At 45.2% G+C, this 13,431-nt stretch overlaps 1 protein-coding gene across 4 annotated transcripts in view; it reads left to right on the top strand.

Annotated features, from left to right (window-relative positions):
* The window catches only part of LOC133559717 (zinc finger MIZ domain-containing protein 1-like), a 493,896-nt gene that overhangs the window by 357,508 nt on the left and 122,957 nt on the right, over positions 1 to 13,431 (top strand). For all 4 annotated transcript variants that reach the window (XM_061911751.1, XM_061911754.1, XM_061911753.1 and 1 more), the window contains one exon: positions 51 to 158. In XM_061911751.1, coding sequence (XP_061767735.1) covers positions 90 to 158 — 69 coding nt within the window. In that variant the 5' untranslated portion in view covers positions 51 to 89. The remainder of the gene's footprint in view (positions 1 to 50; positions 159 to 13,431) is intronic.

Consider the following 13,431-nt stretch of genomic DNA (forward strand, 5'->3'; position numbering starts at 1 on the left):
ACACTAACCTACTTTTTTTGTGTTTTTTTTTGTCGTGGTTGTTGTTGCAGATGGACTAACTTTCATGGCGTCCCGCTAGAGCCGTCAACATGAACACGCTACCATCCATGGACCGGCACATCCAGCAGACCAATGACAGGCTGCAGTGTATTAAACAGGTAACCTCCTCTCCATAGCCACTAGGAAAATACTTCAGGAGGTCCACGCCTTCTTTACACCCTGTGCTTGACACGTGGTTTGTGTGAAATCCCTCTTAACACAACACACACACACTTTTTTGTACTTCTGACCTTCTTGAGACCTCTGAAAAAATGCCTACCTCTTTAGGACCAACCTTTCTAGATATATAAAGATTTGTATTTACAACATTAATAATATATACCTACTATGCAACTATACACAAGCTTGTTGTGACGAATAAGGTGGAATTTCACAAGAAAAAGGCCGCAATTTTACAAGAAAAACTTAGAATTTTGGCGGTATTATATAAAAAGTCGTCATTTTACTCAACGCAAGTCCAAATTTTACAAGAAAAACTAAACATTTGTGCATTATTATGATAAAATTTGGAATTTTACTCAATAACAGTCACAATTTTACAAGAAAAACTGAACATTTGTGCAATATTATGATAAAATGTGGACTTTTACTCAATAACAGTCGCAATTTTGCAAGAAAAACTGAACATTTGTGCAATATTATGATAAAATTTGGAATTTTACTCAATAACAGTCGCAATTTTACAAGAAAAACTGAATATGTGTGCAATATTATGACAACAGTTGGAATTTTACTCAATAACAGTCGCAATTTTACAGGAATAACTGAATATTTGTGCAATATTATGATAAAAGGTGGAATTTTACTCAGTAACAGTCACAATTTTACAGGAAAAACTGAATATTTGTGCAATATCATGATAAAAAGGTGGAATTTTACTCAGTAACAGTCACAATTTTACAAGAAAAACTGAAAATTTCTGCAATATTATGATAACAGTTGGAATTTTACTCAATAACAGTCGCAATTTTACAGGAAAAACGGAATATTTGTGCAATATTATGATAAAAGGTGGAATTTTACTCAATAACAGTCACAATTTTACAAGAAAAACTGAACATTCGTGCAATATTATGATAAAATTCGGAATTTTACTCAATAACAGTCGCAATTTTACAAGAAAAACTGAATATGTGTGCAATATTATGATAACAGTTGGAATTTTACTCAATAACAGTCGCAATTTTACAAGAAAAACTGAACATTTGTGCAATATTATGATAAAAGTTGGACTTTTACTCAATAACAGTCGCAATTTTACTCTGTCACTATTTTATAAGAACAACAAAAAACTTGGTAATATTGTAATATGTAATCGGGACGGCGTGGCGCAGTGGGAGAGTGGCCGTACGCAACCCGAGGGTCCCTGGTTCAATCCCCACCGAGTACCAACCTCGTCACGTACGTTGTGTCCTGAGCAAGACACTTCACCCTTGCTCCTGATGAGTACCTTGAAGGTAGAAAAGTGCTTTACAAGTACAACCCATTTATCATTTATTTATATAATATATGTCAGAATTGTATATGACAAATGTCACCATTTTGAATTAAGATTTTTTACACACACTTGTTATTTCATATGTCGACCAGAAGGGGGAGCACTCTTAAAACCGACACACAGTCCATTTGAAAAAATCCCTCCTTTTTGGGACCACCCTCATTTTTGATAGATTTCACCACCAGGGGTGCAAACGAGACATTCTCTATTAGATGCTATGGTTTTCCGTATTGGGACCATGACTTATGTCCTCACTTGTTCGCCGGTCCCCAGATGGACGAAACTTTTCCTTGTTGATGTCTCAAGAAGGGTCGAAATACAAGAACACACACACACACTTTTTTTGTACTTCTGACCTTCTTGAGACCTCTGAAAAAATGCCTACCTCTTTAGGACCAACCTTTCTAGATATATAAAGATTTGTATTTACAACATTAATAATATATACGTACTATGCAACTATACAAAAGCTTGTTGTGACGAATAAGGTGGAATTTCACAAGAAAAAGGCCACAATTTTACAAGAAAAACTTAGAATTTTGGCGGTATTATATAAAAAGTCGTCATTTTACTCAACGCAAGTCCAAATTTTACAAGAAAAACTAAACATTTGTGCATTATTATGATAAAATTTGGAATTTTACTCAATAACATTCGCAATTTTACAAGAAAAACTGAACATTTGTGCAATATTATGATAAAATTTGGAATATTACTCAATAACAGTCGCAATTTTACAAGAAAAACTGAATGCGTGCAATATTATGACAACAGTTGGAATTTTGCTCAATGACAGTCGCAATTTTACAAGAAAAACTGAACTTTCGTGCAATATTATGATAAAATTTGGAATTTTACTCAATAACAGTCGCAATTTTACAAGAAAAACTGAACATTTGTGCAATATTATGATAAAAGTTGGACTTTTACTCAATAACAGTTGCACTTTTACTCTGTCACTATTTTATAACAACAACAAAATAATTGGTAATATTGTAATATATGTCAGAATTGTATATGACAAATGTCACCATTTTGAATTAAGAGGGGGAGCACTTCACATTTTTTACACACACTTGTTATTTCATATGTTGACCAGAAGGGGGAGCACTCTTAAAACCGACACACAGTCCATTTGAAAAAATCCCTCCTTTTTGGGACCACCCTCATTTTTGATAGATTTCACCACCAGGGGTGCAAACGAGACATTCTCTATTAGATGCTATGGTATTCCGTATTGGGACCATGACTTATGTCCTCACTTGTTCGCCGGTCCCCAGATGGACGAAACTTTTCCTTGTTGATGTCTCAAGAAGGGTCGAAATGCAAGAACACACACACACACACACACACACACACACACACACTGACATAACCCAGGGCTACCGCCTCTGCCCATGATTAATAGTCTGCAAGAGCTGACTAGCTGACAGGTTGTAGGTTTATTTGTTTACACTCTGTGGGCGTGATCCTTTCTCCCCCCTCCCCCGGCACGCATGTGACACCAAGCCTCTCGTCAAATCGCTGAATGATAGGGTTTGCCCCCCCCCCCTTGAGCACCCTCCATCTTCATCATCTCGAATCTCGACCTTAGCATCCTTTGACACACGTTTCCTCGTTGCTGTGATCGATTTCCACACCAGCTGGAACAGTTCTGTGTCATATATGGGGGGGAAGCAACCCATCAATAAATTAAGCACTAAAAGAAGCGGAGCACGGAAAAACGTGGCGGTTATTGATTTTTTGTATCCTACTGGAATGCATCGGATTTGTAATTTTTTGGTATTTTTATGTGCTACATTAATCAAAGTTACGGTACATAGGTTATACTTGTATAGCGCTTTTTTACCTTCAAGGTAGAAGTTCAGGTTGCCCCGGGTGAAGACAAAAGCTGTCTTGAATCTCATCAAGCAAAAGGCTTGTAAACCTCCACTCTGTGCGATGGAATGCGAACAAAAAGCGCGCACGTGGGCGGATAACAAACAAAAAGGCCGAGTGTGGAAGCTAGCAGGTGTCGAGCAAGAAACATGATATCATTTAAAACTCAAAGACAAAGAACAAACAAAGGGTACGAACAAAAAGCGCGCACGTGGGCGGATAACAAACAAAAAGGCCGAGCCTGGAAGCTAGCAGGTGTCGAGCAAGAGACATGATATCATTTAAAACACTAAGACAAAGAACAAACAGAGGGTACAAAAAAAAAGTGCGCACATTTGCGGATAACAAACAACAAAGGCCGAGCCTGGAAGCTAGCAGGTGTCGAGCAAGAAACATGATATCATTTAAAACACTAAGACAAAGAACAAACAAAGGGTACGAACAAAAAGCGCGCACGTGGGCGGATAACAAACAAAAAGGCCGAGCTTGGAAGCTAGCAGGTGTCGAGCAAGAAACATGATATCATTTAAAACACTAAGACAAAGAACAAAAGGGTACGAACAAAAAGCGTGCACGTGGGCGGATAACAAACAAAAAGGCCGAGCATGGAAGCTAGCAGGTGTCGAGCAAGAAACATGATATAATTTAAAACACTAAGACAAAGAACAAACAAAGGGTACGAACAAAAAGCGCGCACGTGGGCGGATAACAAACAAAAAGGCAGAGCTTGGAAGCTAGCAGGTGTCGAGCAAGAAACATGATATCATTTAAAACACTAAGACAAAGAACAAAAGGGTACGAACAAAAAGCGTGCACGTGGGCGGATAACAAACAAAAAGGCCGAGCATGGAAGCTAGCAGGTGTCGAGCAAGAAACATGATATAATTTAAAACACTAAGACAAAGAACAAACAAAGGGTACGAACAAAAAGCACGCACGTGGGCGGATAACAAACAAAAAGGCCGAGCCTGGAAGCTAGCAGGTGTCGAGCAAGAAACATGATATCATTTAAAACACTAAGACAAAGAACAAACAAAGGGTGCGAACAAAAAGCGTGCACGTGGGCGGATAACAAACAAAAAGGCCGAGTGTGGAAGCTAGCAGGTGTCGAGCAAGAAACATGATATCATTTAAAACTCAAAGACAAAGAACAAACAAAGGGTACGAACAAAAAGCGTGCACGTGGGCGGATAACAAACAAAAAGGCCGAGCGTCGAAGCTAGCAGGTGTCGAGCAAGAAACATGATATAATTCAAAACACTATGACAAAGAACAAACAAAGGGTACAAACAAAAAGCGCGCACGTGGGCGGATAACAAACAAAATTCCGAGCGTGGAAGCTAGCAGGTGTCGAGCAAGAAACATGATATAATTTAAAACACTATGACAAAGAACAAACAAAGGGTACGAACAAAAAGCGCGCACGTGGGTGGATAACAAACAAAAAGGCCGAGCGTGGAAGCTAGCAGGTGTCGAGCAAGAAACATGATATAATTTAAAACACTATGACAAAGAACAAACAAAGGGTACGAACAAAAAGCGCGCACGTGGGTGGATAACAAACAAAAAGGCCGAGCGTGGAAGCTAGCAGGTGTCGAGCAAGAAACATGATATAATTTAAAACACTATGACAAAGAACAAACAAAGGGTACGAACAAAAAGCGCGCACGTGGGCGGATAACAAACAAAAAGGCCGAGCGTGGAAGCTAGCAGGCATCAAGCAAGAAACAGAAGTCGTATTTGTAATATGAAAACAAACTTGGTAGCAGGGAACAAAAGACAATAAGCTACAAACCACTATCAAATATAGCTTACCGCAACGCTGCATTGACATAAATAAATAAATAAATAAATGGGTTGTACTTGTATAGCGCTTTTCTACCTTCAAGGTACTCAAAGCGCTTTGACATTACTTCCACATTTACCCATTCACACACACATTCACACACTGATGGAGGGAGCTGCCATGCAAGGCGCCAACCAGCACCCATCAGGAGCAAGGGTGAAGTGTCTTGCTCAGGACACAACGGACGTGACGAGGTTGGTACTAGGTGGGAATTGAACAGGAGACCCTCGGGTTGCGCACGGCCACTCTCCCACTTCGCCACGCCGTCCCTTGATATGATATGATACGACATGACAGGTAGCAACGACAAGAGCGACAATAATCCAGCACTGACTGGAGGAAAAAAGCAGGTAAAATAGGAACGGGCTGATTGACACCAGGTGTGGCCAAGTGCCAATCAGCCGCAGCTGAAGGGAAAACACCACACAGGGGAAAAAACAGGAAACACACAAAATAAGAGCGCTGACAGGAACTAAAAACAGGAAATACTAAGCACACACAGAGGAAAAACTAAAAGACAAACAAACTGTCAGTGGCAAGCCTGACACGAGATCTACAAGCAGAGAGGGGGCAAACCTGACACCGCCTTTAGCAACACAAACACAGCCGGTGTTTCCTTGTTTACAGTCCCGAAAGATGACGGCGAAGCTTTACTATGGAACAGAGCGGTCAAGCGAACATGGTTCCCTACCACATGTCAACCGGCAGGTTTCGGTGAGGAAATGGGGGTAATAAGTCGGCTCTTATCGTAGACATGAGCGGAGAGCTTGCGTCGTTCCTCCTGCACCTGTCAAAGAGGCAGCAGAGGACTCTCTTGCCTCTTCCCACCGGCCGCCCCCGACCGTCAGATGCTTCCACGGTGGAGGAGGGGAAAAATAAAAAAATCTCAGCCCGGCCGCCTTCGCCTTGTCGAGAAACGTGGCTTCCCTCGGAGAGACTGGCGGTCACCACACCCGTGGCCACACCCCTCCGACTTTCAGGTTGTACAGGTACGACCATATAATCTCACTAAAACACTAGTAACACAATAAGCAGATAAGGGATTTTCCAGAATTATCCTAGTAAATTTGTCTAATAACATCTAAATTGCTCTGTCGTCTAGTTTTTGTTTTTTTCTAGTCCTTCACTCTCACTTTCCTCATCTACAAATCTTTCATCCTCGCTCAAATTAATGGGGAAATTGTCGCTTTCACGGTCCGAATCGCTCTCGCTGCTGGTGGCCATGATTGTAAACAATGTTCAGATGTGAGGAGCTCCACAACCCGTGACGTCACGCGCACATCGTCTGCTACTTCCGGTACAGGCAAGGCTTTTTTTTTATTAGCGACCAATAGTTGATGAAATATTAACATTGCAACACATGCCAATACGGCCTTTTTAGTTTACTAAATTACAATTTCAAATTTCGCACCGGAGTATCCTGCTGAAACGTCGCGGTATGATGTGACGTCACGCATTGTTGAGGACATTTTGTTCCAGCACCGTTCCCAGCTATAAGTCGTCTGTTTTCATCGCATAATTCCACAGTATTCTGGACATCTGTGTTGCTGAATCTTTTGCAATTTGTTCAATGAATAATGGAGACGTCAAAGAAGAAAGATGTAGGTGGGAAGAGGTGTATTGCGTCCGCCTTTAGCAACACAAACACAGCCGGTGTTTCGTTGTTTACATTCCCGAAAGATGACGGTGAAGCTTTACTATGGAACAGAGCGGTCAAGCGAACACGGTTGGATTGGACCACACACACAAAGTACAGTGTTTTATGCAGCGATCATTTCGAAAGATCGTGTTTCGAAGAGGGTCCCTTGCGAAGGGCAGAGATGGGCATCGCCACCACCCGTCGACTGGTGCTGAAGAAAGGTGCGGGGCCGACCTTCAGGTTGTACAGGTACGACACTAGTAACACCATAAGCAGACAAGGTATTTTCCAGACTTATCCTAGTAAATTTGTCTCATAACATCTGAATCACTCCCACTGCATAGTCTTTTATTTTTTTATATTTTCTAGTCCTTCACTCTGCCTTTCCTCATCCACAAATCTTTCATCCTCGCTCAAATTAATGTGGAAATCGTCGCTTTCTCAGTCTGACTCGCTCTCACTGCTGGTGGCCATGATTGTAAACAATATCCAGATGTGAGGAGCTCCACAACCCGTGACGTCACGCGCACACCGTCTGCTACTTCCGGTACAGGCAAGGCTTTTTTATCAGCGACCAAAAGTTGCGAACTTTATCGTGGACGTTCTCTACTAAATCCTTTCAGCAAAAATATGGCAATATCGCGAAATGATCAAGTATGACACATAGAATGGACCTGCTATCCCCGTTTAAATAAGAACATCTCGTTTCAGTAGGCCTTTAAGAAGGCAGATCGCTCATCAAGGACAGGTGTGTTGATTGCTGGAAAATGATTGCACCTGGTGGCTGCTGCACGGCGCCTCCTTGGATACACGCGGCCGTGGGCGTGTCCTGAGGAGCGCACAGACGGATGAGCGGCGTTGGTAGGAGTCCGAGCCGTAACATGTAAAGCGCTTCGAATCACTTGAGGAAAAAGCGCTATATAAATTAGGGATGTACCGAAATGAAAATTTGTGGCCGAAGCCGAAACCGAATAATGAATGCAGTTTTTCACAATTTTTTTTATATTGCATAAATAGCCTAGAAAAAATATTTAGACATGTTTTTCAAATAAAGTAATTTTTTATTGAATATTGACATTTTTTTTAATATTCCAGTAGCCTTTGCTTTTCAAAAAAAAGCACAACGTTTTTCATTTATATTAGGCCTTCAAACAAAACATGCATTCCAAAAAAAAATAAAGTGCATTAAAGTGGATAAACCCACAACAAATGAATTATTGTCCTTTTGGCAAAAGTCTGCTTAGCCACAGTAGATATGCTAATAATGTAAACAGAAGGCTCAAGTAAATCTCAATTAAGTGTGTGCTTGTAACCTCATACACTTATACAGGTAGCCTACACAACAGGCTACCTGTATAAGGTAGCTTGTTAGCCACAGTAGATATGCTAATAATGCCACAGTAGATATGCTAATAATGTAAACAGAGGCCCCACTAAATCTCAATTAAGTGTGTGCTTGTAACCTCATACACTTATACAGGTACACAACATATCCCAACGTCACCGCGTCAAAAAATTGCGTCACACGCCACTATTCGGCCTTGTTTTTAACTCATTCCACCGAAGGCCGAATGTGGCTTTTTTTGCCATATTCGGCCGAATATATTCGGTTACCGATTAATCGGTGCATCCCTACTATAAATATAACTCACTTCACCTCATACTGTTAACTAGCTGCACACGCTGGAATTGAGTAACGAGGGCAGAATGATGACTTTGCTAACAGTGCTGATGTGTTTATTTTGTAATTAAGTCAACATTGTGCGCCACACTATAGCAGTAGCATCGAACCAGGCGTCTTCGTTGTTTCCACATTGGATTGTGCGTTGTCACACCCGGCGGGATACGCCGTGGTCGTCTTACAGCCCGGCCATGATGGCACCAGACTGCACTGAAGTGAAGTGCATTGTGGGAGCAGCGAGACTAAGCAGTCAAGTAGGCAGTGAGCCGTCTGATCCTTGGCGGGCTTCACAAGGAATCAGTCCATCATTGCTTTGTGTGCAGGATGTGTGCCTCCGCTACCCCGCCGCCCACGCCCCCTCCCCGTCCTCGTCCTCGTCCAACCCCTGGAACGCCAGCAAGAGCAGTTTCCTATTTGAGGAGGAAACACCGCTTCCCCCCTGGCCTCGACTATATGTTGTCAGGCAGAGTGGCGACGGCGAGAGGAGTCGTGAGTTCACATGCAGACAAACCCCCCTTCCTCCCCCGCCTCCGCCGCGTTAGCGCTCAGTCGTCTCGTGCCGGAGGCTGACGGCGCCGCCCGACGCACAGCAACAATGCCGGCTCACATCGCTCGTGCAGAATAGGCTGCAGCTAAGTCTGTTTCTCCTCCTCGCTGTCGGCCCGACGCACTGATCTTTTTTTCAGATGGTCGTTCTCGCACCGTAACCGAACGGATGGATGAAAAAGTGCCTGGCGTTAGCCCCCTTTCACACAGATTCCTGCAACATTGTCGCTTCGGCGATCAGTCCTGCTAGGATTTTGCGAGGTTGCAAATCCAAACAATTCCCCACAATTCCAAATCCGAGCTATCTATTAAACAAGACAAGAAGCAAGGAATCAAACAGAGACAGGATTCAATTTAGCTCATGATGAGAGTGTGTGGTCTTACACCCTCAAACAGGGGACGGGGGACGGCGTGGCGCCGTTGGCAAAGTGGCCGTGCCTGGGACCTGAGGGTTCCTGGTTCGATCCCCATCCCCGCCTTCTACCAACTTGGTCATGTTCGTTGTGTCCTCGTTGTCGCCCGACGCACTGATCTTTTTTCCCGATGGCCGTTCTCACACCGTAACCGAACGGATGGATGAGAAAATGTCTGGCGTTAGCCCCCTTTCACACAGATTCCTGCAACATTGTCAGTCCCGCCAGGATTTTGCGTGGTTGCAAATTCAAACAAATCCACACAATTCCAAATCCGAGCTATCTATTAAACAAGACAAGAAGCAAGGAATCAAACAGAGACAGGATGCAATTTAGCTCATGAGGAGAGTGAGTGGTCCTACACCCTCAAACAGGGGACGGGGGACGGCGTGGCGGCGTTGGCAAAGTGGCCGTGCCTGGGACCTGAGGGTTCCTGGTTCGATCCCCATCCCCGCCTTCTACCAACTTGGTCATGTTCGTTGTGTCCTCGCTGTCGGCCCTACGCACCGATCTTTTTTTCCCGATGGCCGTTCTCGCACCGTAACCGAACGGATGGATGAGAAAATGCCTGGCGTTAGCCCCCTTTCACACAGATTCCTGCAACATTGTCGCTTCGGCGATCAGTCCCGCCAGGATTTTGCGAGGTTGCAAATTCAAACAATTCCCCACAATTCCAAATCCGAGCTATCTATTAAACAAGACAAGAAGCAAGGAATCAAACAGAGACAGGATGCAATTTAGCTCATGAGGAGAGTGCGTGGTCCTACACCCTCAAACAGGGGACGGGGGACGGCGTGGCGCCGTTGGCAAAGTGGCCGTGCCTGGGACCTGAGGGTTCCTGGTTCGATCCCCATCCCCGCCTTCTACCAACTTGGTCATGTTCGTTGTGTCCTCGCTGTCGGCCCGATGCACCGATCTTTTTTTCCCGATGGCCGTTCTCACACCGTAACCGAACGGATGGATGAAAAAGTGCCCGGCGTTAGCCCCCTTTCACACAGATTCCTGCAACATTGTCGCTTCGGCGATCAGTCCCGCCAGGATTTTGCGAGGTTGCAAATTCAAACAAATCCCCACAATTCCAAATCTAAGCTATCTATTAAACGAGACAAGAAGCAAGGAATCAAACAGAGACAGGATTCAATTTAGCTCATGCGGAGAGTGAGTGGTCCTACACCCTCAAACAGGGGACGTGGGACGGCGTGGCGTTGTTGGAAAAGTGGCCATGCCAGGAACCTGAGGGTTCCTGGTTCGATCCCCATCCCCGCCTTCTACCAACTTGGTCATGTCCGTTGTGTCCTCGCTGTCGGCCCGACGCACCGATCTTTTTTTCCCGATGGCCGTTCTCACACCGTAACCGAATGGATGGATGAAAAAGTGCTTGGCGTTTGCCCCCTTTCACACAGATTCCTGCAACATTGTTGCTTCGGCGATCAGTCCCGCCAGGATTTTGCGAGGTTGCAAATTCAAACAATTCCCCACAATTCCAAATCCGGGCTATCTATTAAACAAGACAAGAGGCAAGGAATCAAACAGAGACAGGATTCAATTTAGCTCATGCGGAGAGTGCGTGGTCCTGCACCCTCAAACAGGGGACGGGGGACGGCGTGGCGCCGTTGGCAAAGTGGCCGTGCCTGGGACCTGAGGGTTCCTGGTTCGATCCCCATCCCCGCCTTCTACCAACTTGGTCATGTTCGTTGTGTCCTCGTTGTCGCCCGACGCACTGATCTTTTTTCCCAATGGCCGTTCTCACACCGTAACCGAACGGATGGATGAGAAAATGTCTGGCGTTAGCCCCCTTTCACACAGATTCCTGCAACATTGTCAGTCCCGCCAGGATTTTGCGTGGTTGCAAATTCAAACAAATTCCAAATCCGGGCTATCTATTAAACAAGACAAGAGGCAAGGAATCAAACAGAGACAGGATTCAATTTAGCTCATGAGGAGAGTGCGTGGTCCTACACCCTCGTATAGGGGACGGGGGACGGCGTGGCGTTGTTGGAAAAGTGGCCATGCCAGGAACCTGAGGGTTCCTGGTTCGATCCCCATCCCCGCCTTCTACCAACTTGGTCATGTCCGTTGTGTCCTCGCTGTCGGCCCGACACACCGATTTTTTTCTCCCGATGGCCGTTCTCACACCGTAACCGAACGGATGGATGAGAAAATGCCTGGCGTTAGCCCCCTTTCACACAGATTCCTGCAACATTGTCGCTTCGGCGATCAGTCCCGCCAGGATTTTGCGAGGTTGCAAATTCAAACAAATCCCCACAATTCCAAGTCCGAGCTATCTATTAAACAAGACAAGAAGCAAGGAATCAAACAGAGACAGGATTCAATTTAGCTCATGATGAGAGTGTGTGGTCTTACACCCTCGTATAGGGGACGGGGGACGGCTAGGCGCCGTTGGCAAAGTGGCCGTGCCTGGGATCTGAGGGTTCCTGGTTCGATCCCCATCCCCGCCTTCTACCAACTTGGTCATGTTCGTTGTGTCCTCGTTGTCGCCCGACGCACTGATCTTTTTTCCCGATGGCCGTTCTCACACCGTAACCGAACGGATGGATGAGAAAATGTCTGGCGTTAGCCCCCTTTCACACAGATTCCTGCAACATTGTCAGTCCCGCCAGGATTTTGCGTGGTTGCAAATTCAAACAATTCCCCACAATTCCAAATCCGGGCTATCTATTAAACAAGACAAGAGGCAAGGAATCAAACAGAGACAGGATTCAATTTAGCTCATGCGGAGAGTGCGTGGTCCTGCACCCTCAAACAGGGGACGGGGGACGGCGTGGCGCCGTTGGCAAAGTGGCCGTGCCTGGGACCTGAGGGTTCCTGGTTCGATCCCCATCCCCGCCTTCTACCAACTTGGTCATGTTCGTTGTGTCCTCGCTGTCGGCCCGACGCACTGATCTTTTTTCCCGATGGCCGTTCTCACACTGTAACCGAACGGATGGATGAGAAAATGTCTGGCGTTAGCCCCCTTTCACACAGATTCCTGCAACATTGTCAGTCCCGCCAGGATTTTGCGTGGTTGCAAATTCAAACAAATCCACACAATTCCAAATCCAAGTTATCTATTAAACAAGACAAGAAGCAAGGAATCAAACAGAGACAGGATGCAATTTAGCTCATGAGGAGAGTGCGTGGTCCTACACCCTCAAACAGGGGACGGGGGACGGCGTGGCGCCGTTGGCAAAGTGGCCGTGCCTGGGACCTGAGGGTTCCTGGTTCGATCCCCATCCCTGCCTTCTACCAACTTGGTCATGTTCGTTGTGTCCTCGCTGTCGGCCCGACGCACCGATCTTTTTTTCCCGATGGCCGTTCTCACACCGTAACCGAACGGATGGATGAAAAAGTGCCTGGCGTTAGCCCCCTTTCACACAGATTCCTGCAACATTGTCGCTTCGGCGATCAGTCCCGCCAGGATTTTGCGTGGTTGCAAATTCAAACAAATCCACACAATTCTAAATCCGGGCTATCTATTAAACAAGACAAGAAGCAAGGAATCAAACAGAGACAGGATTCAATTTAGCTCATGATGAGAGTGTGTGGTCTTACACCCTCAAACAGGGGACGGGGGACGGCGTGGCGCCGTTGGCAAAGTGGCCTTGCCTGGGACCTGAGGGTTCCTGGTTCGATCCCCATCCCCGCCTTCTACCAACTTCATCATGTTTGTTGTGTCCTTGAGCAAGACACGTCATCCCTGTTCCTGGCATGGCAGCTCCCGCCATCAGTGTGTGTTGTGAATGTGGAAATAGTGTCAAAGCGCTTTGAGTACCTTGAAGGTAAAAAAGCACTATACAAGTATAACCCATTTACCATTTACAGTGTCACCACACCACTCTGAGGAGGGAGCTCTACGCCTCCTCCTGTATT

This window comes from Nerophis ophidion, linkage group LG09 (genome assembly GCF_033978795.1).
Source record: "Nerophis ophidion isolate RoL-2023_Sa linkage group LG09, RoL_Noph_v1.0, whole genome shotgun sequence".
Classification (NCBI taxonomy): Eukaryota; Metazoa; Chordata; class Actinopteri; order Syngnathiformes; family Syngnathidae; genus Nerophis; species Nerophis ophidion.